At 41.4% G+C, this 24560-nt stretch overlaps 5 protein-coding genes across 10 annotated transcripts in view; 3 read left to right on the top strand and 2 right to left on the bottom strand.

Annotated features, from left to right (window-relative positions):
- Nucleotides 1-108: 108 nt before the first annotated feature.
- On the bottom strand, nucleotides 109-5239 carry cfap210 (cilia and flagella associated protein 210). Of its 3 annotated transcripts, XM_077002672.1 has the most exons (11): nucleotides 5200-5239; nucleotides 4813-4898; nucleotides 4223-4468; nucleotides 3908-4116; nucleotides 3559-3732; nucleotides 2663-2868; nucleotides 2293-2449; nucleotides 1944-2083; nucleotides 1471-1663; nucleotides 1104-1268; nucleotides 109-987 (listed from the first exon to the last, which is right to left on the bottom strand). In XM_077002672.1, exons 3-11 carry the CDS (start codon nucleotides 4281-4283, stop codon nucleotides 634-636), a joined length of 1659 nt encoding a protein of 552 aa, XP_076858787.1. In that variant the 5' UTR covers nucleotides 4284-4468; nucleotides 4813-4898; nucleotides 5200-5239; the 3' UTR covers nucleotides 109-633. The 3 variants fall into 3 exon arrangements, with proteins under 3 accessions (XP_076858787.1, XP_076858790.1, XP_076858789.1); XM_077002675.1 differs by lacking the exon at nucleotides 4813-4898 and having other exon boundaries at nucleotides 5200-5217; XM_077002674.1 differs by lacking the exon at nucleotides 5200-5239 and having other exon boundaries at nucleotides 4813-5030.
- A 2294-nt stretch (nucleotides 5240-7533) lies between these two features.
- phgdh (phosphoglycerate dehydrogenase) lies at nucleotides 7534-12780 on the top strand. Its single transcript, XM_077002678.1, has 12 exons — nucleotides 7534-7756; nucleotides 8203-8354; nucleotides 8630-8695; nucleotides 8958-9012; nucleotides 9187-9285; nucleotides 9401-9533; nucleotides 9708-9856; nucleotides 10021-10173; nucleotides 11186-11324; nucleotides 11447-11574; nucleotides 11785-11998; nucleotides 12128-12780. Exons 1-12 carry the CDS (start codon nucleotides 7619-7621, stop codon nucleotides 12280-12282), a joined length of 1581 nt encoding a protein of 526 aa, XP_076858793.1. The 5' UTR covers nucleotides 7534-7618; the 3' UTR covers nucleotides 12283-12780.
- Nucleotides 12781-13039: 259 nt separating this feature from the next.
- klhl23 (kelch-like family member 23) lies at nucleotides 13040-16438 on the top strand. Its single transcript, XM_077002671.1, has 4 exons — nucleotides 13040-13441; nucleotides 13629-14855; nucleotides 15233-15385; nucleotides 15633-16438. The coding sequence occupies exons 2-4, from the start codon at nucleotides 13640-13642 to the stop codon at nucleotides 15941-15943; spliced, it is 1680 nt and encodes a 559-aa protein (XP_076858786.1). The 5' UTR covers nucleotides 13040-13441; nucleotides 13629-13639; the 3' UTR covers nucleotides 15944-16438.
- A 299-nt stretch (nucleotides 16439-16737) lies between these two features.
- Nucleotides 16738-19100, bottom strand: mettl5 (methyltransferase 5, N6-adenosine). Of its 4 annotated transcripts, XM_077002685.1 has the most exons (8): nucleotides 19014-19100; nucleotides 18157-18309; nucleotides 17848-17962; nucleotides 17565-17746; nucleotides 17401-17483; nucleotides 17272-17323; nucleotides 17102-17151; nucleotides 16738-16908 (listed from the first exon to the last, which is right to left on the bottom strand). In XM_077002685.1, exons 2-8 carry the CDS (start codon nucleotides 18254-18256, stop codon nucleotides 16867-16869), a joined length of 624 nt encoding a protein of 207 aa, XP_076858800.1. In that variant the 5' UTR covers nucleotides 18257-18309; nucleotides 19014-19100; the 3' UTR covers nucleotides 16738-16866. The 4 variants fall into 4 exon arrangements, with proteins under 4 accessions (XP_076858800.1, XP_076858798.1, XP_076858796.1 ...); XM_077002683.1 differs by having other exon boundaries at nucleotides 17401-17746; nucleotides 19004-19100; XM_077002681.1 differs by having other exon boundaries at nucleotides 17401-17746.
- The window catches only part of ihha (Indian hedgehog signaling molecule a), a 27098-nt gene continuing 21134 nt past the window's right edge, over nucleotides 18597-24560 (top strand). The window contains exon 1 of the mRNA XM_077002677.1: nucleotides 18597-18719. The gene's annotated coding sequence lies outside the window, so the exon portion shown is untranslated. The remainder of the gene's footprint in view (nucleotides 18720-24560) is intronic.

The raw sequence follows: 24560 nt of genomic DNA, 5'->3' as shown, positions 1-24560 counted from the left end.
GGTCCGACGTTTTCAGACGTGAGTGTTACAACAAAATGCATACTTCATGGATTTGCCAGTATTCCACCTTCAAAATGTTAAGAATTGAACTACCAGGCCCAAAAACATGGTAATTTAAGTATAGGATGCAAACAACCAAATCAAACAACCAAACCTCCTGCCCATGTTAATGCTAGCATGCCATGATATTATTGGTAAATATAATTTTCTTGCTCAGATTCTGTGCATAGTGGCATAGTGGATAGTCAGAAATCAGAATGATTTTGTAATGGATACATTTTAAAATCTGGTATACCTATACAAGGCAGAAAGTGGTGTTGGTGTGGATAGATAAAACATAAAATAAATCCCAAACATAGTCTTAGTATTCTATATTATCAAAGTGAAAAGGTAAAAAAGCTAAAGATAACTAAATACATGCTATAAATATGTGGACTATTTAATGTGACTATGTAACATGAAAACAAAACTATAGCATCACAACCAATAGGATGCAAAACAAATAAAATTATAATTCTACAATTTCTTTTCAAAATACTAAAACTCAATCTGTTCATTTTAAAGACTTTTTATTACTGTAATAGCAATGGCAACAAATCAGGCTTGACCTGGTAAATGTGGGATAACCCATGTTCACCAAGTAAATCCTAGTCGCTTTTTGGACTCCTTAATGTTGACAGTCTCGTTCAGCTCCTTTATGCCTTGAGTAGTACTGCACACATAATTGGGCATCTGAACACCAGACTCATCCTGAACAAGATAACTTGGCCCAATTCCACTACATATGGGGCCCAGTCCTCCACCGGTGCCTTCCCGGGCTGCCTTGCGCAGTGCGTACGTGTTTTTCTGGGCCTCACCGGCTGTCTGGATCACATGCTTGGCATACTGCTGAAACTGATTCTCCTCCTCAGCAACAAGGGCAGCGTCTCTCGCCTCAAACTCCTCTTTTTCTTTTTTTGTGCGCTGGTCCTGTGCACGTTTCTCAGCCTGGATAACACAATGGAGACCAGAAACACAGTGGCAGTTTATGGTAAACATCACTTAGAAAAGACAACAATGGGGGGAAAATGCAGATGTTAAAATGTATTAAAAGTTTAACCCACCATTTGATGTATGTAACTGTCTTGTAGTTTTTTGGCCTCCTCTTTCATTTGTTGGGCCTTGAGTAGCTGTTTTTCAAGAAAAATGGTATCTGCTGCTTTCTTTGCATTAAGCATGTCAATTGCATTCTGTTTCTCCTCTCGTTTCCTGAGATCCTGTTCTTGTCGCTGAAGCCATATAATCAAAAATGTGTTATCAAAAAATACAACTTAAATTGGTGAAACAACAAAACAATGAAACTTGAGCAACATCCTTTAAAAAGCTAAATCTTTTCAAAATAAAGACTGTCAAATACCAATCAAGTCTGAACATAGCTCTCAATTTTTCAGTCATTTTAACATTATGAAACAGTTGCATATATATTTTTACCATTGCTTCTCTGTGTGTAGCTATGGACTTCAACATGGCTGCTTTCTTCTCATTCTGCTCACGCAGCTGTTGGCTCTGCTTGGCCTCAGCTTCTGCCACTGCCTTCGAGATCAGCTCCTCCTCATTGATGGTTCGCTCCTGATGTTGTGCCATCAGTCTCTCAATAATAATCTCTCTGTTTCTCTGGAAGTCTCTGCCAGAGAACAATGGTGCCAGAAATTATAGAGTAACACTATATTGACTCTCTGACACGAATGTATAGCTAATCATAATGTAGTATGTTGTTTTTTAATGTCAGAAAGCAGTCAGTGACGAACAAGTCTCTTATTTGCCATAAATAGTTACCAGTGGAAATGGACATGCACCTACATTTGAACCCAAACTAACTGTAATCTAATACAGTGATGCATGGGCAATTTAATCTCCTGAAATATTGATGAGTGTTTCTAAATTTACTTCTCAAAAACCTGTACCTAAACAACTCTGCTTCTTTTTCCTTCCTGAGTTTCATCATTTTCTCTTTAGTCTTTGCAAAAAGCTTTCGTCTCTCCTCCTCCACCCCCTCCTTCTGAGCCTCAGTGGCCTTGATGGTATCCCTGTTAACCAGGTGTTCCTGTCAGAAAAAAGCAATAATTAGTAGTGTTTTGTTACATTTAAATTAGTCTGGACCTCTCCAAGGGCGAGCATGACTATCCAAAAAAGATCTTTTACATGAAACAGTAGACTTCTAGAGGAGCAAGCTTACTGTAATACTGGACAGTTGCCAATATGCATTAAATGCCAGCTGAAAGCCTTTTGTGATCTTCTAAAATGGAACCTTACGTGATGGGCCTTCATGATGCTCCGTTTCTCCTCTTTCTTCTTCTGCTCGTGCATGGATTGCTCCCATAAACAGAGCTCCTGGAGTTGCTGCAGCTCCTCCGCCTCCTTTTCCACCTCTACTCTCTCCTGCTCTCTTGCACGTTCATGCTCCTTAATCCTAACAAGATGGACACTTCAGATATACTGTTACAACACAGATATGGTCCTCCTCACAAATAAACAAGGAAACACTGCTGACTTTGGTCATATGTCACTGTAGATCGATGTACAATACACTTCTTTAGTTTAAGTGTAATTAATTTTTTATTGCTAAGGTACTTTATTTCATAGGTTAACCAGTTTAAACCTTATATACAGTCTTATACTTTACTGTTGTTTCAAACTCTCAGCAACCACCAGACATTTCTGCTTCTTCGCCAGGGCGTCCTGCTGCACATGCTGTAAATCCTGCCTCTCTCTATGCAGGATCATTGCCATGATCTCTTTATCTATGTCTTTAGAGGCATTCTGCTTCCTCCGCTTCAGCTCAATCTGGGCCTCCCTCTCCTTTAGGACTTCAGTCAACAGCAGGGCTCTCTGAGGGGGAGGGCAGCAGAGAACATGAGGTGCTAACAGATCCATTTTTATTTATGTAAATCATCTCAAAAATGATTTTTTTGTTCTGGTGGCACAAATGACATACAAAAATGTATCAATGTACACATGTTCATATTACAGACAAAAAATTACTTGCTAATGATTGTAAACCATCAAAACAGGCAAACCTGATCTGAACAAAAGAACTTGAATTGAGTAATGTGGTTTGCAATGTGAACATAGCCTTAGACAAACTGTAAAACCTACTCCAGATCAGTATCCTAACTGAATTATTAGTGTAAAGGACATGGTGCTGCACACCTATGTCAGTGCAATCAGGGCAGTCATGGCCTGGTGGTAGGGAACTGGTCTTGTGACTGGAGGGTCGTGGGATCGATTCCCAGACCTGAGGCCATGACTGAGGTGCCCTTGAGCAAGGCACCTAACCCCAACTGCTCCCCGGGCGCCGGGCTAGGGCTGCCCACCGCTCTGGGCACGTGTGATCCACAGCCCCCTAGTAATCACTAGTGTGTGTGTGTGTTCTGACTGCACAGATGGGTTAAAAGCGGAGGACAAATTTCGATTGGGGTGTAAAAATCACAATTGACAAAATATGGCACATTTACATGTGGCTAAATCAAACACTAGTTGAGTGTCAAAACACAACTGAAAAATATTACAAATACCAACATGGAATCCTTTCACTCTGTCAGTCTGATAATATTGCTGGGCTTTTGCTTTCTCAATCGCTTCTTTTCTTTTCTGCTCTTGATACTTGGCTTCCTCAATATCAATTCGTTTCCTCTCTTCTTCTTCATTCTGTTCTCTAAGTTTCTTTGCCTCCAGTTTCTTTTGTCGTTGACCCTGTAAATGCATGAGGGGCCTGCATGAGGAATATTTCACCAAAGCTCATTCATATCATTAAAGTCAATAGAATCATTAGAGTTTGCAGACCAACGTGAATGGTAAAATGTAAAATCAACACATGACTTCAATCACTCAGTTTACTTTTCCGGACAAGTAAACAAAAATGACTTACAGCAATAGTGTTTGGCCAGTTTTTCACCACCTCCTTCGATCGCAGGTGCAGCGCCTCCCGCTGCTGCGCTGCTGCGGTGCGGCTATCGCGGTGTTTCTCCACACCGTTCACTCGCTCTTGGAGTCGCAGCCACTCGGACTTGGGCAACACTGTTACCTGGCGAAGATCTATCGGTCGGCTCGGCTCACGGTTACCCCCCGCCGAAAAAACTGTTGCAAAATAACATGCAGGCTATGAAATTCAGAACGGCAATCCTGGTTGTTTGCCAGTTTAATGATTTCGTGGTATCACGATAATATAACTCATTTTGCTCACCTCTTCTGCTCGAGCCTTGTCTTCGACCGAACTGCACCTCAGATGCAGAAACTGTTGCCATTTTTTGACTGATTATTCTAACTCACTTTAAAAACATTTGACAAAGCCATTATATAACTTGCTCAATGTATTTCGTTGGACATGATTCAGACAAGATGGGTAGCTACAACCGTGGAAAACGTGTTTCTGCTTCACTATGGTTGCCTGGCGAGATGGTTTAGAAGTTACACCGTATCCATTGGCAACCTGAGAAGACAGAGAAGAATATGTCACAGAAATCCTCACAGGAGCCCATATACCGTATTTACTCATATATACGGTCTATGGGAAAGGCGCACAAATAGGCTTGGGCATAGTCTTAGAAACGGTGACGCATATAAACATGTTAAACCTTTTCTGTGTATAATGTTATGTGCATACAATTAAAAATAAACAATTAGCAAATTTTATATTACAGTAATGACAATAACAGTGCAATCATTTTAGCTAAGAAACCAATTTTAGTTGTAGAAAATGAATATGATAATACACCAAATAACCAGACTTGGGTTGGGGGGTCAATCTGATTCAAGGGTTGGTCCCGCCCTTACCGGTACTGATCAGCTTCTCGTCTCTGATAAGAAATATGCATGCCCGATGGTTCTGAACTTTCGTCAATCTGCCACCTGGTTTACCCCTAAGCTCGGGTTTAATGAAAGCAAGAGGCCATCAACTGGAGCACCTTAGTGAGAAAACTAAACTGATAGTTCATGTTGCTTATAGAGATCATTCTTTGCTTTAAAAATGCAAAGGTACATTTTAACTCCACTAGCGTCACCAACCAGGGAAATTCAAGGGCTCTCTTTGCCACAATGAATAAACTGCCTTGACATGCTACGAGTTTTATATTAACCCCTTCGTTGGCACTTTGCAAATTATTTATTGTCATTCTTTAATGAGAAGGTTCCCAACATTTAATGAGAAATTGAACCTGCTACCTGCCACTTGGATCTCACAGAGGCCTCTCCTCCAGTGAACAATTATCTATCTTTACCTCTTTCCTCTTTATCTTTCCTCTTTTCACCCTGTCATTGATTTGTAGCCAAGCCAAGCTTATTAAGGGTTCTAAATCAGTTACCTGCAGTTACCGGTTATTTGTTCCTCCCACTTTAAAAGCGGTTGCCATTACCCCTGTCCTCAAGAAGACAAAACTTGCCCCTGATGACTTTAGCAATTACAATTACAGCCCTGTATCCAATTTCCCTTTTCTTCGCAAAATACTTGAATATGCAGTACCTGTCCAATTCTGGGAACAACCTCTTTGAGCAATTTCAGTCTGGTTTTATAGCAAACCACAGCACTGAATCAGCTCCGGTGAGGGTCATAAATGACTTACTGCTGGCAGTTGTGACAAATGGGAAAATAAATCTTCAGAGGTGAGCATGGTTCTGGACATTTGGGCCCCAGATGTTTATTCAAATTTGCCTCCACCCTTGTTCAGGTCTAATGAACATTTTGTTTCTCCTTGATCTTATTCACTGTTATACATGATGGAGACCTGGTTTGGGATCACTTACACAATAAATGCTTTGTCATTGATCATCTTGCTTATAGGCAGCAATATGTCTCTCTGGGCAGCTACAGATCTGGTACATTGGTATCACCTGGTCTCATGGTGTTCCCCAGGGTTTAGTTCTAGGCCCCCTTCTTTTTAATTATGTATTTGCTTCCACTTAACGATATTAGTAGATACCACATTCTTCAGTTTCACTGCTACATGGATGATACTTAAATTTACATCAGCACTTGGACTTCTGATACATTGCCTTCAGATTCACTGGTTAGCTGTCTGGTTAATATTAAAACTGGATGACTAAGAATTTCCTAAAATTAAGTAGATTATTGAATCTCCTGCCACCTTTAATCACTCAATGTACACTATCTATCTACCCCAGGTTACATGATCTGAGGCTCAGGTCTGTAATCTGGGAGTTATTTTGGACTCTACTCTTTCTCTGGAGGGTCACATTAACAACAGCACAAAAATCGTCTTCTTTCACCTCAAAAATGTTGCCATATTGTGTCCGTCTTTTCCTGACTCAGTAGCTGAAACCCATAAACACGCCTTCATACATCCAGACTGGATAATTGCAACTCTTGTAAGTCTTAATTGGATCCCTACCACCGGTCTAAGGAAGCTCTTTGCACATTAGTCCAAAGTTAATAAACCTTCACTGGCTTGCAAAACTACAGTCAATACTCCTCTTGGGTCATTGAATCTCCTCATGGTCTGGCTCCTCACCACCTTTCTGTTCAGTTGTCCAGACACTGTCCATGTTTGCTCTGGTCTGCTAAGGCCCATTTTCTCTCTATGAAAAGGTGAAAGGGTTTTTAGTGTTGTAGGACCAAAGTTATGGAATTATGTTCCCTTGTATCATTATAAATCTACATTGCTTTCCACGTTCAGAAGCCATTTAAAAACGTATCCCTCTTTTTACTTTTTTCTACCTACTTTTACTTATCCTGTTTCTTTTTCTTTTTCTTCTTCTTAATGTTGTCAGGTGTTTGCTTCGTTGTTTGTACTTGTTGTATTGTGTCGTGTTCTGGCACTTTTACCACGTTTTTGGTATTATTAAACTGTACAATGTCCCTGATCCTGAGCACAGCGTTTATATTCTACTGAGGTCATTTTCGCTTGGTAACTGGCTTAAAATTCCTTTCTGACAATGCAGTGCTATAGATGCTGTTAAACTATGACTGACAAACTGCGTCGGTAAAATAAGATTCCATACATAAAAGGTACGCTGCAGAACAGGTTTCCTTTCTAAGCTTCCTTTCTATTATCGTTTATTTTTTAACGAGCTTTCTACACTGAATTAGCATAACTTATTGAATGAATGCGGGCAAATACGAATGAGGAAAAATGTTTTCCACAGCGCAATCTACCTAGTTGGCTGTTTTACTTATATATTTTTTGTATATTAAGTAGTCACATCAGAATATATATTGAGTTTTTAGGAAACAAAATGAGAGTTTTGGGGGGGGATGGGTGCAGGGATGGCGTGCTCTCACGTGCTACTCCTAATTGCTCAAGGCGCTTGTACGTCAAAAAATTATACATATTTAAACAAAGTATCTTAAACACAGCAGTAGCCTGTTTACTGTAAGGGACGTCCCAAGCACAGCTCAGAGAGTATGCACACTGTACTCGGCGCATAAAACACACGATACTGTTACACAATTAATGTTTATTATTTGACTGGTTTTTTGGATGAAGTGGAGGCGAGCTTCCCGTTTTAGGCAAGGTCCTCCCATCTCTGCGTCACTGCTGCTCCCTGTTCATTCAAAGACTGCGACGTGAAATCAGTTTACACATGCACACCAGGTCCAGCAAGTTGCATCCGTAAGTCAAAAGAAATGGCCCCGGTATCAGTCAAACGGATCTTAATAAGTGAAAGTGTTGATCCGTGCTGTAAGAAGATTCTGCAAGAAAATGGCATTGAAGTGACGGAGAGACACAATATGAACAAAGATGACTTGCTTGCCCAGATTAAGGTAAATTGCTTATACTGGCGTCGCATTCTATGCAATATTTAATGTCATCGCTCGGGAATGGTATGGTGTGTTTTTTTTAATGCTACCACTAATAATCGAATTACAAACTTTTGAAACCTCGCAATTTGTGGACGATTGAAACGAGCGTCTCTGCGCAGCGACCCGCCATTGTCGCCTCCTCATGAAGCTGATGTAACATCACCCTGGCGCATACAGGCTTGCATGGAAACGCTATGAAATAAATATAGTGTTTTCCCCGAGTGGCTCTGAATATATTTTAATCTTATCAAATGGCCCGACTTGACGCACTAAAGATATTTTGATTAAAAAAAAAAAATCTAATTTCCAATAGCCTAATTGTTGTGTTTTGACAGCAGATGGCTATGTTGCCGCACGGAGTCCTGATCCAGCATCACCTGTCAAGCTGACCCTTTGTGTTTTTTTAGGATTACGACGGCCTAGTGGTTCGATCCGCAACAAAAGTTACAGCTGACATTATCAATGCTGCGAGTAATCTGAAGATCATTGGACGAGCCGGAACCGGCGTTGACAACGTGGACGTGGATGTGGCGACGAGGAAGGGCATAGTTGTCATGAAGTAATGGCAAGATCTCGCCTTTGTAAACAAAGCGTTTGCGTGTTTGTGAGGCAGGGTCTCTGTTTTGTATCGCCTTTTCTTCTTGATAACAGCCAGTATTTATATACTTGTATATACCCATATACTTGGGCAAGGAAACATCCGAACTAATAATCCACTGCAGACTGATATGTTTTCCAATATGCTGCTATCTTGCATTTTGTCTAGGATATTGTTTTCAATGGTAACTATTTGTATGTGTACCACCCCACTTAAACGTGCTTTTAATTTGACAGCACTCCTAATGGCAACACCATCAGTGCCGCGGAGCTGACCTGTGCACTTGTGATTAATTTGTCAAGGTAAGTCAAGTCAAGTCAAATGTATTTATATAGCGCTTTTTACAACATATGTTGTCACAAAGCAGCTTTACAATCGTAAATTGTAAGTGAAACCTGCTGCATCTTACAAGACAAACCAGTCTAACTGTAACAGAAGTATTAATGATAGAATTTTTGTTATAAGTGGTTCTTAGTTCTTAATCTGGCAGGTGTACTTAAACCTGCTATCTCAGACATTGTTTTAGTTTTCTAGATAATAATTGCCATATTTTTTCTTTTGTAGACATGTTCCACAAGCTGTTATGTCAATGAAAGCAGAAAACTGGGATCGTAAAAAGGTACGGACTTGAATTGCGTTTGCATGTGATTGATGGTTTCGTGTGTAATTTGGTGTGCAAAGTAAATAAAGATGCTTTCATGCCCCCTGTGCTCAGTCGGCCAAAACTAATCAAATCTGACCACTGGGTAATTATTTCCATTCAAGCTTTAATGGTGGTGGGTCAATTTTGCAGTTCATGGGTGCAGAACTATATGGCAAAACCCTTGCAATAATTGGGCTCGGAAGAATTGGAAAAGAGGTCGCCACGAGAATGCAGTCCTTTGGCATGAGGGTAACATCAGCTCATCCATTCAATGAACATGTAACATTTTGGCTTGAACAATAAGGTTATTTTTTATCCAAGTACCAGGTTATGACTTGCCATGTCTTTCTGCTTGATTTGAAAGACCATTGGCTATGACCCAATTACCCCTCCAGAAGTGTCTGCCTCCTGGGGGGTGGAACAGATGTCTCTGGAGGAGCTCTGGCCCCAGTGCGATTACATCACTGTGCACACGCCTCTCATGCCCTCCACTACAGGTGAGTATGGCTCAAACTGTGTGCATTACATTGAGCAGGTTGTTTCTCCTTGCTGGCAATACTCTTGTTTATGTTAATTTCATTAAGTGTCTTATAAATATTCATTCCATGAACATTACTCAATTCTTTAAAGGCAAAACTAACTACTGCTGACCTTTGCTTGATTGGTCCTAGGACTACTGAATGATGCCTCATTTGCTAAGTGTAAGAAAGGTGTGAAGGTGGTGAACTGTGCTCGTGGAGGCATCATTGATGAAGCTGCTTTACTACGGGCTTTGGAGTCTGGGCAGTGCGGAGGAGCAGGCCTGGATGTGTTTATGGAGGTAGGACCTCTTCAACGACCTCTCCAATTATTTCAAAAATGCTGAAAACAAATTAAAAGCAGTGAAGTGAACACATACTTGCAGTATATAATGCATATTCTGTGTGTCTTTAATACTCCATGTACCATTGTGAGATTGTATGCTTCAATGTAATGCTGTTGTAGGAACCTCCAAAGGAATGGGCCCTGATAAAGCATCCTAACGTGATCAGCTGCCCCCATCTGGGAGCCAGCACGAAGGAAGCCCAAGCTCGCTGTGGTCAGGACATCGCACTGCAGATTGTGGACATGGTCAAAGGCAAAGCATTAGTAGGAACTGTGAGTTTCATCCAGGACATCAACATGTTTTCAGAACAAAAATGCACAGCTGTGTTTCATGGCACATTATTGATACTGTGAAAATGTGAAATCGATGAGCTGAAAATTCTATCTTGTTTCAAGATCATTTTAGTTATTCACAGATGACGTTAGCTCTTTACAGTGTAGCACTTGTGTAGTTAACTATGATTATATTTTAGTGTGCCATTCTCTTCTATATTGAGGAAATGAATTGACCACTGCAAAGAAAAATAGGTGTTTTTATTGTCTTATTTTATTGTCTTAAAAGATAAATAGTTTGAGGAAATGAAAAAAACTTGGTTAACTATTCAGTTCTTGAGAGATAAATTCATCACAGAATTTAGATTACCAAACAGGTGTTGTTCCTCAGGTGGTGGGATAATTAATCTTGTACATATAGCATTGTAGGGGTTTTAGTTATGATATTTAACTACCTCATGAAAAATATGTGCAGTTTAAGAGTTAACATGGAGAAAAACATAATGAATTATCTGTCTCCAACTTTTGTAAATAATTTCACAGTGACTGATGTGAATATTACACTGTGTAACACTCAAACTGTGCGATTGAACATACTGAAGACACCACCTTCCTACTACACATGCTAAAAAGTAGCCAAAACAAGCCAGGCAAATGCAAACCAAAAGAACCAAAAATATAAACAAAGTACACTCTACCCCCACTATGAATGAATGAATGGCCTATCTGCAACCTCTAGGGAGTGACCACCCTCTGTTGCCACCTGTGGTTTTACGCAGGAATATCAGTGGAATATCAGGAATATCTGACATCACTCACAAGAACATCACATACGTCACCGCCTCAACATCGATACAAAATTGTTTGACACGTTCAGATTCAGATTCTAGTATCAGATGTGATTGTGGTGGAAAGTTTCCATTATTGAAAATTAATTGTATTGTAGTTATAATGATTTGACTGAAAGACATTTGCTATGAGGTTAACTTATTCCCCACCAACTGTTGCCTAGGTGAATGCCCAGGTGTTGGCCAGCACCTACAGGCCTGACTCACAGCAGTGGATCAGTCTTGGTGAGGCCATGGGTCGGGTGCTGAAGGCGTGCTGCACCTCCAAACAACCCTTCTCTCTGGTCCATATCACCACTCTAGGTGGGGCCTTTGGTAGTTGCATCTCCATGAAACATGGCTAATGAAGCAGCTTTTAATACATTGTTACCTCGATTGAACATATTTTGTAGAACATTATGATAATTGTTTTCCTTGTCACTCAGGAGAGTGTTTGAAGAAATCAGCTGGATTCCTGAGTTCAGCAGCTGTCATTGGTCTGCTGACTGAAGGCTGTGAGAATGGTCCTAACCTGGTGAATGCACTGCCTCTAGCAGAAGAGACAGGGATTACAGTAAGGCTGTTATTAATTTTAAGCATCTATGATTATCCACTCCCTGCCCACCTATTCACACAACTTAATTAAACAGTGTTATGTTGATTCTGTAATTTCAGCAGATAAAAATAAAGTTTAGGAGTGATGATCTTGATGACTCATTAATAGTGTCTTTTTTTCCTGCAGCTAAAGAGTGAGTGAGCTATATTTTTGTGGTCTCACCAACAGATAAATAAAAGTCACAGTGATGATACTAACTTGGCCTGTAAGGTGGAGGTGTCTGTGAACGGCAGCGTCTTTAAGGCGTTGGGCTCCGTGCAGGCAGGGGTCCCTGTGTTGTTGGAGCTCAATGACAGTGTATTCTGGCAGCCAGTGCCTCTCTCTGGAAACCTGCTCTTCTTTAAGGCCACGGGCTCACCTCAGCTCCTGTCTTCTGTTACTGGTGAGCAGATTGACAGCTAAACATTACTAACTAAATTTCACGTGGAGTGGTGGAGGTGGTGAGAAAGGACATTAAAATTTTAGTCACGTTTTAAGTTTAAAAAATAATTACAATGCCTCGCTTCTTCAGGTGTCCTGGCAGCAGCTGGTGTTGAGATGGAACGCTTCAGTGCCTCAACTGCCCCTGGTGGTGACCAGTGGTACTGTGTGGGGATACCTTCTCGACTAGCGGACCTCAGTTCTTTGAAGTCTTTGGTGAAAGATGCCGTACAACTCACTGTATAAATATTTGCTAACTGAAAGTTAGTGGGAATTACATTGAATCCTGTTGTTTAACTAGGTTAACTAATGTGGAATTTACAGTGAAGAGCTTTGCACAGCCAACCGTCATCTTTGGTCTGTTAATACTAAAAAGTGAATGTTTACTTTTTGTGTTGCACAAAAACAAAATGTTAATTTTGCCATTAATGTGAGCAAAAACGATTTAACTTAATTACTCAGTAAAGTGCCTGTAATTGCACATAAACGATAGGCCTAGCATATTTTTGTCACGTTACAGACAATTTAGTTTTTTTAGATACATTTTGCCAGCCACAATGGTGTTAAAAAGTTCTAAATTTTCTAACCTTTTTCCCACAACAGTGTACTTTGCTAACATAGGCTATTTACTCATAACGATGTAAAACGTGATGACCACTATTCTGAAAGCTTTTCCCCCCTTGTATTGTAGAAATGTAATTATATTAATTTCATGGTTAATTAAAACAAGTATTCCAACCAGAAGCTTTGTTCCACAAGCTGTTTTTATTTATTTATGTACTGTATCGCTCATATTTATTTTTAAGTATGCGCTCAGTCTCCATGGTATCCCAGCGATATTTCCATTCTTTTGTGTTCACTACCCTCGGGACTGATGAGCAGACTCGTATTGAAATGCTCAAATTCCCAGGAAACGGTCACAAAACAATGAAAAATTGCAGTACGGATTCCTTGTTTGTCATTTAGCGTAGTTTCACTTTAAAAGCAATATTATGTAATGGTTTTAGTCTTTATTTAGGATTAGATTCTACCATGACAACTGAAGAGAATCGTATGTGCAGATTTGGTTTTGCAGGGTTATTTAGTAACCTGTCTATCCGAATAGCTTTTGTTCCCCCCATTTACTGTGTTTGAATGGAAATGCTCTTTTTGCCGCGATTAGTAGCTAACATCCAGGAGGCTGTGTAGAATCAACAACGCCCGGTGACAGCCGGGCGCTTCTCCAACTACACACAGTTACCAAAATAGGAGCACAGCACTCTCGTGCCTGCGGCTAAATTGAGGGGCCACATGTCTTATCTGTCCCAGCGAAGCGCACGCAGGAGAATCTTTGCCAATGAATCACGGCGTCCTTTCTTTTTAATATAAGAAAACGAATCGTGGCACTCCTTTTCTTCAGAATCAGGTAAGATGAAATGTGCCTAGTTATTAAGGCTTCTAAAAAGCTCGTTAATATTTTCATTTCATGTCAAAACAAATATGTAGGTGAAGTTTGGACTTGTCCTTAGCGACAGGAGACTGAATGTTTGATGCAGAACTCTTTTAAAAATATATAGTATTAAACTTTTATTACATTTTTCTCCCAATTATAGAGAAAGAAAGTATGTCAGCCAAGGATCAAGAATGTTACACATATGAATTCTGTGATTCCTCTCATCCATCAGAAGTTCTGGATGCTCTTCATGGGTTCTACAGCAGAGGCCTATTCACAGACATCACCCTCCGCACTTGTACAGGACAGTTGTTCCACTGTCACAAGGCTGTGCTGTCAGCTCGTAGTTCCTACTTTAAGGTAATGTTCACTTTAGACATGAGGGAACGTTCGCATGGCGTCATCAACCTGTCTGGAGTAGATGCAGAGACCCTGAGCGCTTTGATGGATTACGTCTACTCCTCGAAGGTGAGCATTACGCAAGCCAATGTGCAAAGCCTCCTTGAAGCAGCTGACCTGCTTCAGTTTAGTTCTTTAAAGAAGGCCTGCGAAGAGTTTTTGGTGCGTTTTTTGGACGTTGACAACTGCCTGGGAATGCATTCGTTTGCCGAACTTCACGTCTGCGTGCTGTTAGAGCGTGAGGCGCGGAGGATCATGCTCGGCAGATTTGAGGAGCTGATCCATCAAGAGGAGTTCCTGGGACTTGATCTCAAAAGGCTTACAGACATGCTGTCTGTTGAGAACCTCAATGTGAAGAAGCAGGAGACCCTACTGGAAGCAGTGGTGAAGTGGGTCACCTCTGACATGGGTTCTCGAAGAGGTAATGTTCAGGAACTGCTGCAGTGCATCCAACTTGAGGTGGATAACATGTACCTCCAAACAGCTTTAGAAGTGCACAGAGCATGTAATGACAATAAGCTGAGATGTATCATCATGAAAGCTATGAAATCCTGTGGAAGTGACCTCACTCAAGCGTGCAGAAAGTTCACATCAAGCATGTACATCGTAGGAGGATATTTCTGGCACCCCTTGTCAGAAATCCACATATGGGATCCCATATCCAATACGTGGCTTCAAAGGAGAGACATGCCAGACTACACAAGAGAGAGCTATGGCGTCTCACTGCTACATCCCAACATCTACGTGACGGGAGGGTACAGGACTCAGACTGTGGATGCACTGGACACGGTGTGGATTTACAACATTGACTCAGATGAATGGACAGAGGCATGTCCTATGATCAATGCTAGATACTACCACTGCTCTGTGCCTTTACATGGATGTATCTATGCCATAGGAGGATACAGAAATGGTGCTCCTGCCCGTGAAGCTGAGTTCTATGATCCTTTACAAAAGAAATGGTTCCATGTGGCAGATATGATACAAGGTACGAAACATATCATGAATAATAAAAAATAGGGCTTTAAACATTTTATAAAGAAAGGTATAGATATGCTAAAGAGTATGTAAAATGGCTGTCATCTATTATGATTTTATATTAAACTGTAAAAATCTAAATAACACACTATTGCTTACATGAGGTTTAAGTGGTTGTGAAACAAAGCAATATTGTTATGAAAGAAATCATAATTTCTGGTCATTACTAATTGATTTCACAGGCTGGGAAACGGCCTACAATTATTGACAGCCAAAAAGTACATCGTCCAGTAAACATAATTCACCCACTGATTGCTGCCAGGTTGGACCGAAGATGCTAACATGTAAAGTATGAATCAACCATGTTTGTTTGTTTACCTTTTGAAGGTGTTGGAAATGCTACTGCATGTGTGGTGCAGGACAGAATCTATGTGACAGGAGGTCACTATGGTAACCGGGGAAGCTGCACCTATGACAAAATCCAAACATACAGATCCGACATCAAAGAGTGGAGCATTACAGCAATGAGCCCACATCCAGGTAGGGGACCTGACCTCCTTCACATTTAAAGTCATTTTTACAATTACAGTTCTTCAAGTTATGTCATTTTACTGACACACAGGGGCCCGCATGGATCAGAGATTCTGTACTAACTATATTTTAAACAAGGCCATCTCCTTAGGGCACTTCATACACCTTCAAAAACATTATAAGAAGAAATATTATAAGAAGTAAATAAACAACAAATTCTTTCAAAATTGCTTAATGATTCCATAAACCATTCCAGAGTATGGGCTTTGCTCGGTGTCGCTGAACAACAAACTCTACTTGGTCGGAGGTCAGACCACCATCACAGACTGCTACGACCCAGACAGGGACGACTGGAAGCAGATGGCAGCAATGAAGGAGAGAAGGATGGAATGTGGAGCTGCAGTAATTAACGGATGCATCTATGTCACTGGCGGCTACTCCTGCTCGAAGGGGACGTATCTGCAGAGCGTAGAGCGATACGACCCTGAACGCGACTGCTGGGAAACGGTGGGGAATCTGCCTACGCCCACTCGCTCTCATGGGTGTGTTTGTGTGTTTGGTGTGTAGCGTGCTTCCAAAAAGACGCAGCGTGCAGTGTGATGGTGGAGTGACCGGTGTGATAGGCTGTATCACTCTTAGGGAGTGATCTGAAAAGCTGCTTTAAAGCTGTGGTGATGTGTCAGTGAACAATGATCAGAAGGTTGGTTTCTTGCGCATTCCTATATTTTTCCCAAATTTTATATACAAACACATACTTTGTGGTTTAAAAGTGGTACTTTTGCAAGTGAAGGTTGTAATATGGAGATGTATGAAAACAATTCATATTGTGAAGTGTGTTATACTGTAAGGGCCAAGTTGCAAAGCTGAAGACATATATTTAGAAGTATATGAGTGCATTAAATATTAAAAGAAGCTATGTGAACATTTTGTCACTTTTCTCTTAATGCTGACTTTAATGGTGTTGAGAATTTATAGTGGAAACACAATTTTAAATTATTTCTTAAGCAGCCGTTTTAGGCACGTTTATGAAGTTTTGAAATAAATAAAACTGTATTAAATATCTATCATTTCACTGTTTTGCTCTTCTTCATGAACCTGACCTAATTCAGCATCAAACCAATCAGCCATCATATTGCCACACCACACCTAGAGAAAGACGCCAGGAATTACGCAGGAAGATTGGCTCCTGTATTTCTTATATTCCTGTTCCCACATTAGATACACATACATAATGTTAAAGTGTTTACAATACACACCTGAAATAATAAACATTGTAGGCGACCTTCCTGAAATGCTTCAGGTCATCCAAGTTAGAAGTGTATAAATGAACTTATAAATGAATTAGCAAAAAGGGTATCGACTTGTTATTTAAATTAACGAAATTTATTTTGAAATATATCCTCTGTACAAAAACCAAACAGCACCCATAAAAACAAATGAAAAGCAATCAAAAAAGTGAATGCGAAGAGATCAGAGATTTGCCCCTAGCTTCATCCAGGAGTAAATCGAATGAAGTCCACGCGGATATCAACCTAGCATTATTCAAAAAAGCACAAAGAACAGATTTATACTTAATTAGAACCCCAATGGGGACATATGCTTAAATGAACAAATTACAATGACATTAATCCATGTTGTATTCATACCATTTTCTGCTTAAATAACACCAAATATCCGCAGTACTAAAGAAAGTCAGCTTTAGGGTCAATTTTCGCAGTTTCTTACCGATTTCTTTTTGTGGAACTTGTAAGATGCTGGGAGATCATACCTGAGCTCTGTAAAACAACAGAGGGCAAACGTGGAGTTATCAAGCAATCACAATGGAGAAATGACACGCACGATTGTGTATGATGAGATGTGTAAAGGGAAGAGAGTAAAGGTCTGAAATGCATTACCTGCAATTACCTCCATCTTCACGTTCCAGTCACTTGCCTTTTTACTTATATGCTGCAGAAAAACAAAACTCCGTTGTAAAATTGTCCAGTTGAGCGCACCGTACTTCTAACAATAATTAGACCACTTACATCTCGTGTGGCAGTCTTATGAAGAGAGTACACTGCTCCTGTAGCCATGGATATTGCTGTCTTTAGGAACTGCATATCTATACCTGCAAATAGGAAATAAGGCCAGTAGACTGATTGTGCTGGTATGTTTGACCTTCTGTCAGCCAACTGTACTAACTTCTTACCCTGGTTGTGTTTTGTGCCAAAAGGGGGATTCATAACCACTGTGTCAAACTTCTTTGCATATGATGATCCAATGGATAAGACATCAATCTGGACCATATCAATGTTTGACAGTTCAAATTCTTCCACATTTTGTTTAAAAATGTCTAGCGCATCCTTGCAAATGTCGAACCCTACACACAGTCTGTTTGGAAAAATGGATGAACAACATTGTAGTTATTATGACGTTATATAATAGTAGTTATGAACTTCAAGATATGAGATATGTAACTTGCTTATTGTCACCTTGCATCCAAGACAGCTGCTCCTATGCTAAGCACTCCACATCCACATCCCAAATCAGCAACAAGTTTATTTTTAATGTCATCAAATGTATTGTGGATGGTGTAGAGCATACACCCTGAGATAAGGGCAAATAAATGAAACATGTGGCCTGATCAAATATGAACTACTCTTCATAATGTACATACACACTTCATAAACAATTTATCAGAGATTCACTGACAATTCATGAGGACTATTTATAATGGAACATGTTAACCGTGACATGCAGTTTATAGTTATTTCTCCAGCATATCACAATATCACACCTACCTGCTATATGGGGACTGGTGGGGTACTGTTCTAAGAGAATTTTTGGCTCCTCGAATCCATCGACTTGCTGAAGGCAACTCTCCAGTTCTTTCAGTTTCATAGCTACAGGATGGGTGTTGAGAACACCTCCAGCAGGTTACCTGCTAAAATGATCTGGAGAGAATGAACGCAATGAGACCATGGTTTCATAGAGATGGAGAATGAGCACAGACACTGGGTGAGTCTCTAAGCTCCTAGTGCAGGAAATACCAAGTATGGGAAATACTAATGGAATAGTACGAAGAAAATGGTGTGCAATGTTATTTTTAAGAATGGAGAACCAATATTTCCTTTTTTGCCCTCCCCCCCGCCCGCCTGCTGCCAGTATACGCTCAGCATCATCCAGCTGCCCCCCCGTGTGGACAAATCTCAACAGTGAAGTCATATGGCCCGTGTGAGATATTAAGAGCAGTTTATGAACAAACCAGCCATGCAAACCTCAAGCCTCACATGCGCATTTAACGTAGTGGGAGAACTTCCATGCAATATGACCAAACTAAAAGAGATGAGTTGCTTACGTGCAGGTAAGCGCTTATTTTTCTGTACCTTGAGCTATCTAGAGATTCTGACTTACATACTGTATATCTATATCAGAATCAGCTTCATGAATGATAAAAATGCATACACTAGGTAGCTAGCTGGATAGCTAAAATAAGTTTGAATCATTCCCCTCAAAAGTAAGCTTAACCTAGTTGGGTCATTATTGAGTATAGTAAGAATATCTAAGCATACTGCATGTTTTCCATGTTTTCTAGCTACAAGTGTCTTTACCAGCAGAAAGAGCGCATATACGCTTTAACGCACTTACATGAACATACCTAAAGCTAGATCGCTATGTAGTGAGCTGCTCAGGAATACAAACGTGCACACGAATTCGTTTCCCTACATCCACTTCCGGATTAGACGTTCGTGCAATACGTCAAAACAAGAGTCCTCCGATTATTGTTATGTATTGGGTAAATCAATAGATTTAAAATTCTTTTTTTTTGTTGTTCTTGTAATTATGGTGAATTCCCAGTGGAGTGCTGGGCTTCTCAAGGAAAGAACTGGGAAATACTGTTTTTTTTCCCACAATACTTGGCTCTCAGGTGGGATTCATAACTGCCCCCGTATAAAATTTTATGTTGACCAGGAAGAACTATTGCATAATGAATTCTGCTTTTCCATATTTAGTTTTCTACAGGCTATTACATATAATATTTTATAAGCTTATTGATCAGAAACATGTTAAGTTTTACACACTATATATTTTTTTTACTCTTTTTCATGAAGCAGGAACAGAGACCACAAACAACATCAGAACATGTGAATGAAAGGCTGGACAGTTCGTTCCAGCAGCTTTAATGAGCCGACAAGCCTGTTTTATTTTCTATTATGTGGGTGTAGAAGATGGGGTTTTTTAATGTATGCAATTTAAGTGCAGGGTGGGGCAGTATTTAGTAAGGAAGCATTTTATAGCTTCAAATGGTTAAGGAGATTGAGTGTGAGTGATGGGGAGCTGTGGTCAGAGCTGCTGCGGTGAGGAAACCTAAAGCCTGCTGTCTGACCAGCACCACACTAACAGCATAGTTGCCATTCTTCCTCCAAACCTCAGGCAGGCCACGCCAGTTCTTCTCACCGAGTGCCCAGAACCTCCCCTCCTGCTCTGGGATGAATCGGAGCTGGAGGTCTATGTACAAGCAGTGTGTGTTGTGGCATTAGCAGAGAAACACCGGTTTGGAACAAGAATAGTGTTCTTTATTGTAAACATGTAACCTGGTAGTAGTAAATGTCCTCACCAGGATTTTGCTCAGGCTTCCTGGATTGTGTTGATTCCACTAATTGTACCTGGATTGCACTAATTAGAAAATCTAGCAAGCTTGAGCAAAATCCTGGTGAGGACTTTTACTTTCAGAACCTGGAATTGACACCTCCTTGTGTGAATAAGAATTCACACAATTCTTATGTTCCAATAAACTCAAAAGAGATGTGAATAACACAAACCAATACATATACATAACTCAATATTTTACATACATGACAAAACATTACATTGAAGAGGTAGATAGCATCCCAGGACTCCTGTCTGCGCTCTCCTAGGCCTGGCCATGAGCTCACAACACCAAGCTCTCCAATGTCAAACACCACACAGTAGCCCCTCCTCTCCCAGAGGTCCTGACCAAACAGTCAGTTCAACCTCCAGATAACCCACAGTCTCTCTTTCCCCCTTTTGTGGGGCCTGTATTGGGTAAATCAGTCCCTGTGGGCCACAACAGTGTGACAACCTACACGGAACCAATAGAATAGCTTAAGCACTGCTTCATGATACAGGGACTCTCACATGGTCATTGTAGTTTGAGGAAACATCTCTTTCTGTGGTGCAGGTTCTACCTCTGCATTTGCTTCCCTGGCGGGAGCAGCTGGCGTTGCCCTGGTGGACGGATGATGGAGATGGTGGTAGAATTCCTTGGCATTCCTCTCCTATGATCACAGTGGACAGCCAAACACGAGTCCTGTGGACACTCTGCACACACAGCCAGACGGGCTGGAGTACAGCCGTTTGACTCCTGCACTGCGGAGCCGTATGCCAGCAGTGCCAAAGGCGATGGGCGTTCCCAGCTGTGCTGGTGTCATGTGATAATGATGGGGATCTCAGTGGTGAGCTTACGCTGAGATGCACCATGCCCCATGCAAGTCTCCTAAAACTGTGCACCAGCAACCATCATAGCGCTGGTTCCTCTCCCGCATAGTAGAGCAGTCTGTTGTTCACCTGGCTTCGTCCCAGCCAGCACGAAGCACCTTAGTAGTGGGTGCGTGAGTTGTCACGTCTGCCCAAACTAGCTTTCTTCCCGCTGGGAGCCGTCCTCACGCCCAGGGGAGAATGCAGTGGAGGAACTTGCAACTCTAATTCCAGTGTTATGGGGAGAGACAGTGCCGATGCCCTTAGTGCTGGCAACTTTGTCTTGGCCAAAATCGCTGCCTCCCCTGGAAAACTCCACCACCGGTGCCTCACATATCTGAGCATGGACAGCAGGAAACACACGCCCTGCCTCTTCGTCATCGCTCATAAATAATGGGGAGCAGGGAGGTGCACAGCATCCTGGGAATCCTCACCATGCTTCTATCCACATGCTCGTTATCCCATGAGCCCCAGGGTCCGTGGCAGATTCCACTTTTGCAGTGAATTTCCTCCTCCATAGAAAAGTTCTGTTTACAAATGCTGCAGAGTAGTTTGGTGTTTGTTTGATGATGGTACCGTGCTTTATTTGTCATTCACTGTAGACCATAGCCCACGCATGCACATGCGCACACACTATTCTCACCACACATGACAAAACTGACGGACTGAAAAGTAACCCCATTCTCAGACGGTTTGAACGCATGAAGCAGTGACGCTGTGCTGCTTGCAATACCAACTGTGATTAACAGGGGGCGGTATAGCCCAGCTTTAGGGCATAGAGCTGAAGCAGCAGTCTCGTGACCGGTTTCCTGACGGTGTGCTGTTCCCAGACAGGCTCTGTTGCCCTCTGCAGCCTGATGTTTTTCCTGGCACACAGTGCCAGGCCAGTGGCAGCCATGATGAGGAAATGATCATCGACAGTGGTCAGAACAGCACTAGCTGTCAGACTCGTTTAGAAAAATGTCATTCCCCTTATTTTCTCCTTTCTGGCTTGAAGCAGCTGGTTTAAAAATGCTGTGTGTATCCACTGTGAGCGTGTAGTGGAGGTTCTTGTTTTGATTTGCTTGTATTTATGTGCGCTATACTGAGATTAAGGGTCAAATCCTTCACTATGTAAGCTGCGTAAATAGGAATTGGAGGGAAATTCTCCATCTTGTGTACGCTGGAAAATGTACCTCACCATCCAGTTTATGCTTGACTTGATTCTGTAGGTAGAAGGAAGTTCCCGTCTGTTATACATCGTCCACTGGAAGACTTGTGCTTCTGCATTAGAGAGCGAATGAGAGAGAGACGTGTGAATGACTTGTGGAGTCCGAGCGCCAGGGTGACGCAGTCGGCCGCAAGAGAGAGCTTATAAAATGTGAATCATCTTGCACCCTGTTTTTAGCCAAACCATGAAAATGCTGGAATGAGAGGGCACTTCATTTAGACTCCTCTTTTTTAACTTTCCTGTGGCTGGTAATTCATGCATGGCAACAAGCAGACCGGATTTTGGGGGAGAAGGGAAGGAGAGACGTCGGGCCAGGGGAGGCGGCACCTTCTCCTGCGCCTGACCCTGGAGCCCATTAGCCTCCTCACGGAGCTGCTGTCCACGGTCAGCTGGCACTGGGCAGGAAAGATGATTATCTCAGGTGGACAGATGAGGACAGATGAGGTGAGCAATGAGTGAGAACATGAAATAGGTCATAGAGTTAGTGGCATTGTAGCAGGTAGCATCCTCTTCTCTTCTCTTCTCTTCTCTCAAAGGAATGTTGTTGTGGCCTGAACAAGGCATTGATCTTCAAGTTGCTCTTGGGGTGTCTGCCCTCTACCCAAAGTAAATGAGAGTATTATTGCATTGACTCCCTCTGGTAAATAAAGGTTCTGCTTAAGAAGTGCTGTGTTTGCAACGTAAGTGACAGGTGAAACGTTTTGTAGGTGTGAAATCAACAGCAGTGTTTATTCCTGCTTGCTGTCTTAGCAGAGGTTACTCTAAACAACAGCCCTATTATGTAATTCATGGGATAAATATTATCTAAGTCCAGCATGTTCTGTGTCCTCTCCTGCTTAAAGGTGAAAGGTTAGGTGTTTGTTTTCACTGGAAAATGTTCTACGCCCACTTTTATGGAAGTCCTACACGTATAAAACCTGAAAGTGTCCTAGTTAGTCATATCATCTGTGTAATTTTGCATCACATTTGGCAAAAAAAAAAAAAGACACCTGGAGCACTGTGGCACTGTGAGCACAGATATGGTGCTCACTGCTTCAGGAGGAGAATGCCATGTTCCTTCGACTGAACCTCCACTTATTGACGCTTGTGAAGAGTCTAACCCTAACCCCAAACCTCTGTTCACTTTTCCCTTTCCTCATTTGCACTGCAGACAGATGAAGGTTTAAGGCCTCAATTCCATCTCTTGATTCTTGAGTATCTTTCAATCTCTCAAAGTCAGATTTTTATTTATACTTATCACAACTATTGCCCATTTTGTATATAGCCCTTTATATATCTGAGTGGCCTGTATATGACACAGTGCAATGTTGAGTCATGCACAATCATTGCAAAGCCAAGCTCAGAGTGTGTTTCAGGATATGTCATGATTTGAGAGGATGCCTTCATGTGAGCTGAAGGCTTTGAGTTTATAGGCCAATGATCTGGCGGCTTTCAGCCACTAATGCATCCATCCTGCATTATCTCATGGCCTCGCTGTGACGTGGACACCATTATAGGTAGTGTTACAGTAAGCTCCATAAGCCGTGCGCACACCCCTTCCCTCTTAATGTCGCTCGCTTTCCGAGGGGAAGTTTTGTTGACAAATTAAGACGTGTCATTTCAGTTTAAAGCGCCTTGTATGGACTGCAGCTAGCGTTCCTTCAGCTCATAGCAACACACATACACACAGTCTCAGCGTATAATAAGCACTGCCCCTGCTCAGTGGTTTGCGTTTCCCCATGTGCAATCGTGGAGAGGCCACATGAAGAGACCTGGGTATTAAAGGACAAGTCTTGGTTGGGAGGGATTTTGTCATGCAACAAGAGTGTGTTTTTCATTTTTTTCCTCAATTTTTTTGGAGAAATTCAGCCACTGCTGCATTAGACAAGCAAACCGCACTTTTCTCCTTTAAAGACCCTCACCACCGGAAGAGGATGGGGCAGTTTACTAGCCAGTGCTTTCAGTTAAGGGTCAATTAGGTGTAGCTTTTCAATTATTGGGAGACAAATACAGGTTTTAGATACTTAGCTAAAAATACTAACTGGATGATAATGCAGACATCTTAAATTACTGTGCATAATGTGAATTTAATTGTGAAGAGGACAGTATGAAGTGAAATGTCTGTGACAATTTTTATATTATTTTTTAATTTGTGAAGCCAAGATGACCACATATTTGCTGGACCAGTAGAGACAGTAACCCTTCCTGTTGTTGCTTTGATCTTAACCGTCAGTCTCAATAGATGGAATATTTACTTCACTAGCTGACCTCTTATCTTTTATTTCCAAATTCTTCTTTTTCTTTGCCATCCATCCATCTGTTCATCCAACATGCATCTCATTGTCCATCCATCCATCCATCCATCCATCCATCCATCCATCCATCCATCCATCTCCTCGTTCAGCTCCCCATTCATCCATTCCCACCTGCTGCCTATTCGTCTTCAAACAGGGGAGCAGGACAGAAGCGCATGAAGACAAGAAGAATCCATTATTACAGAGAATCCCAGAATAGACA

This window comes from Brachyhypopomus gauderio, chromosome 4, assembly GCF_052324685.1.
Source record: "Brachyhypopomus gauderio isolate BG-103 chromosome 4, BGAUD_0.2, whole genome shotgun sequence".
Lineage (NCBI taxonomy): Eukaryota > Metazoa > Chordata > Actinopteri > Gymnotiformes > Hypopomidae > Brachyhypopomus > Brachyhypopomus gauderio.
This window is presented reverse-complemented; position numbering and strand designations above follow the sequence as displayed.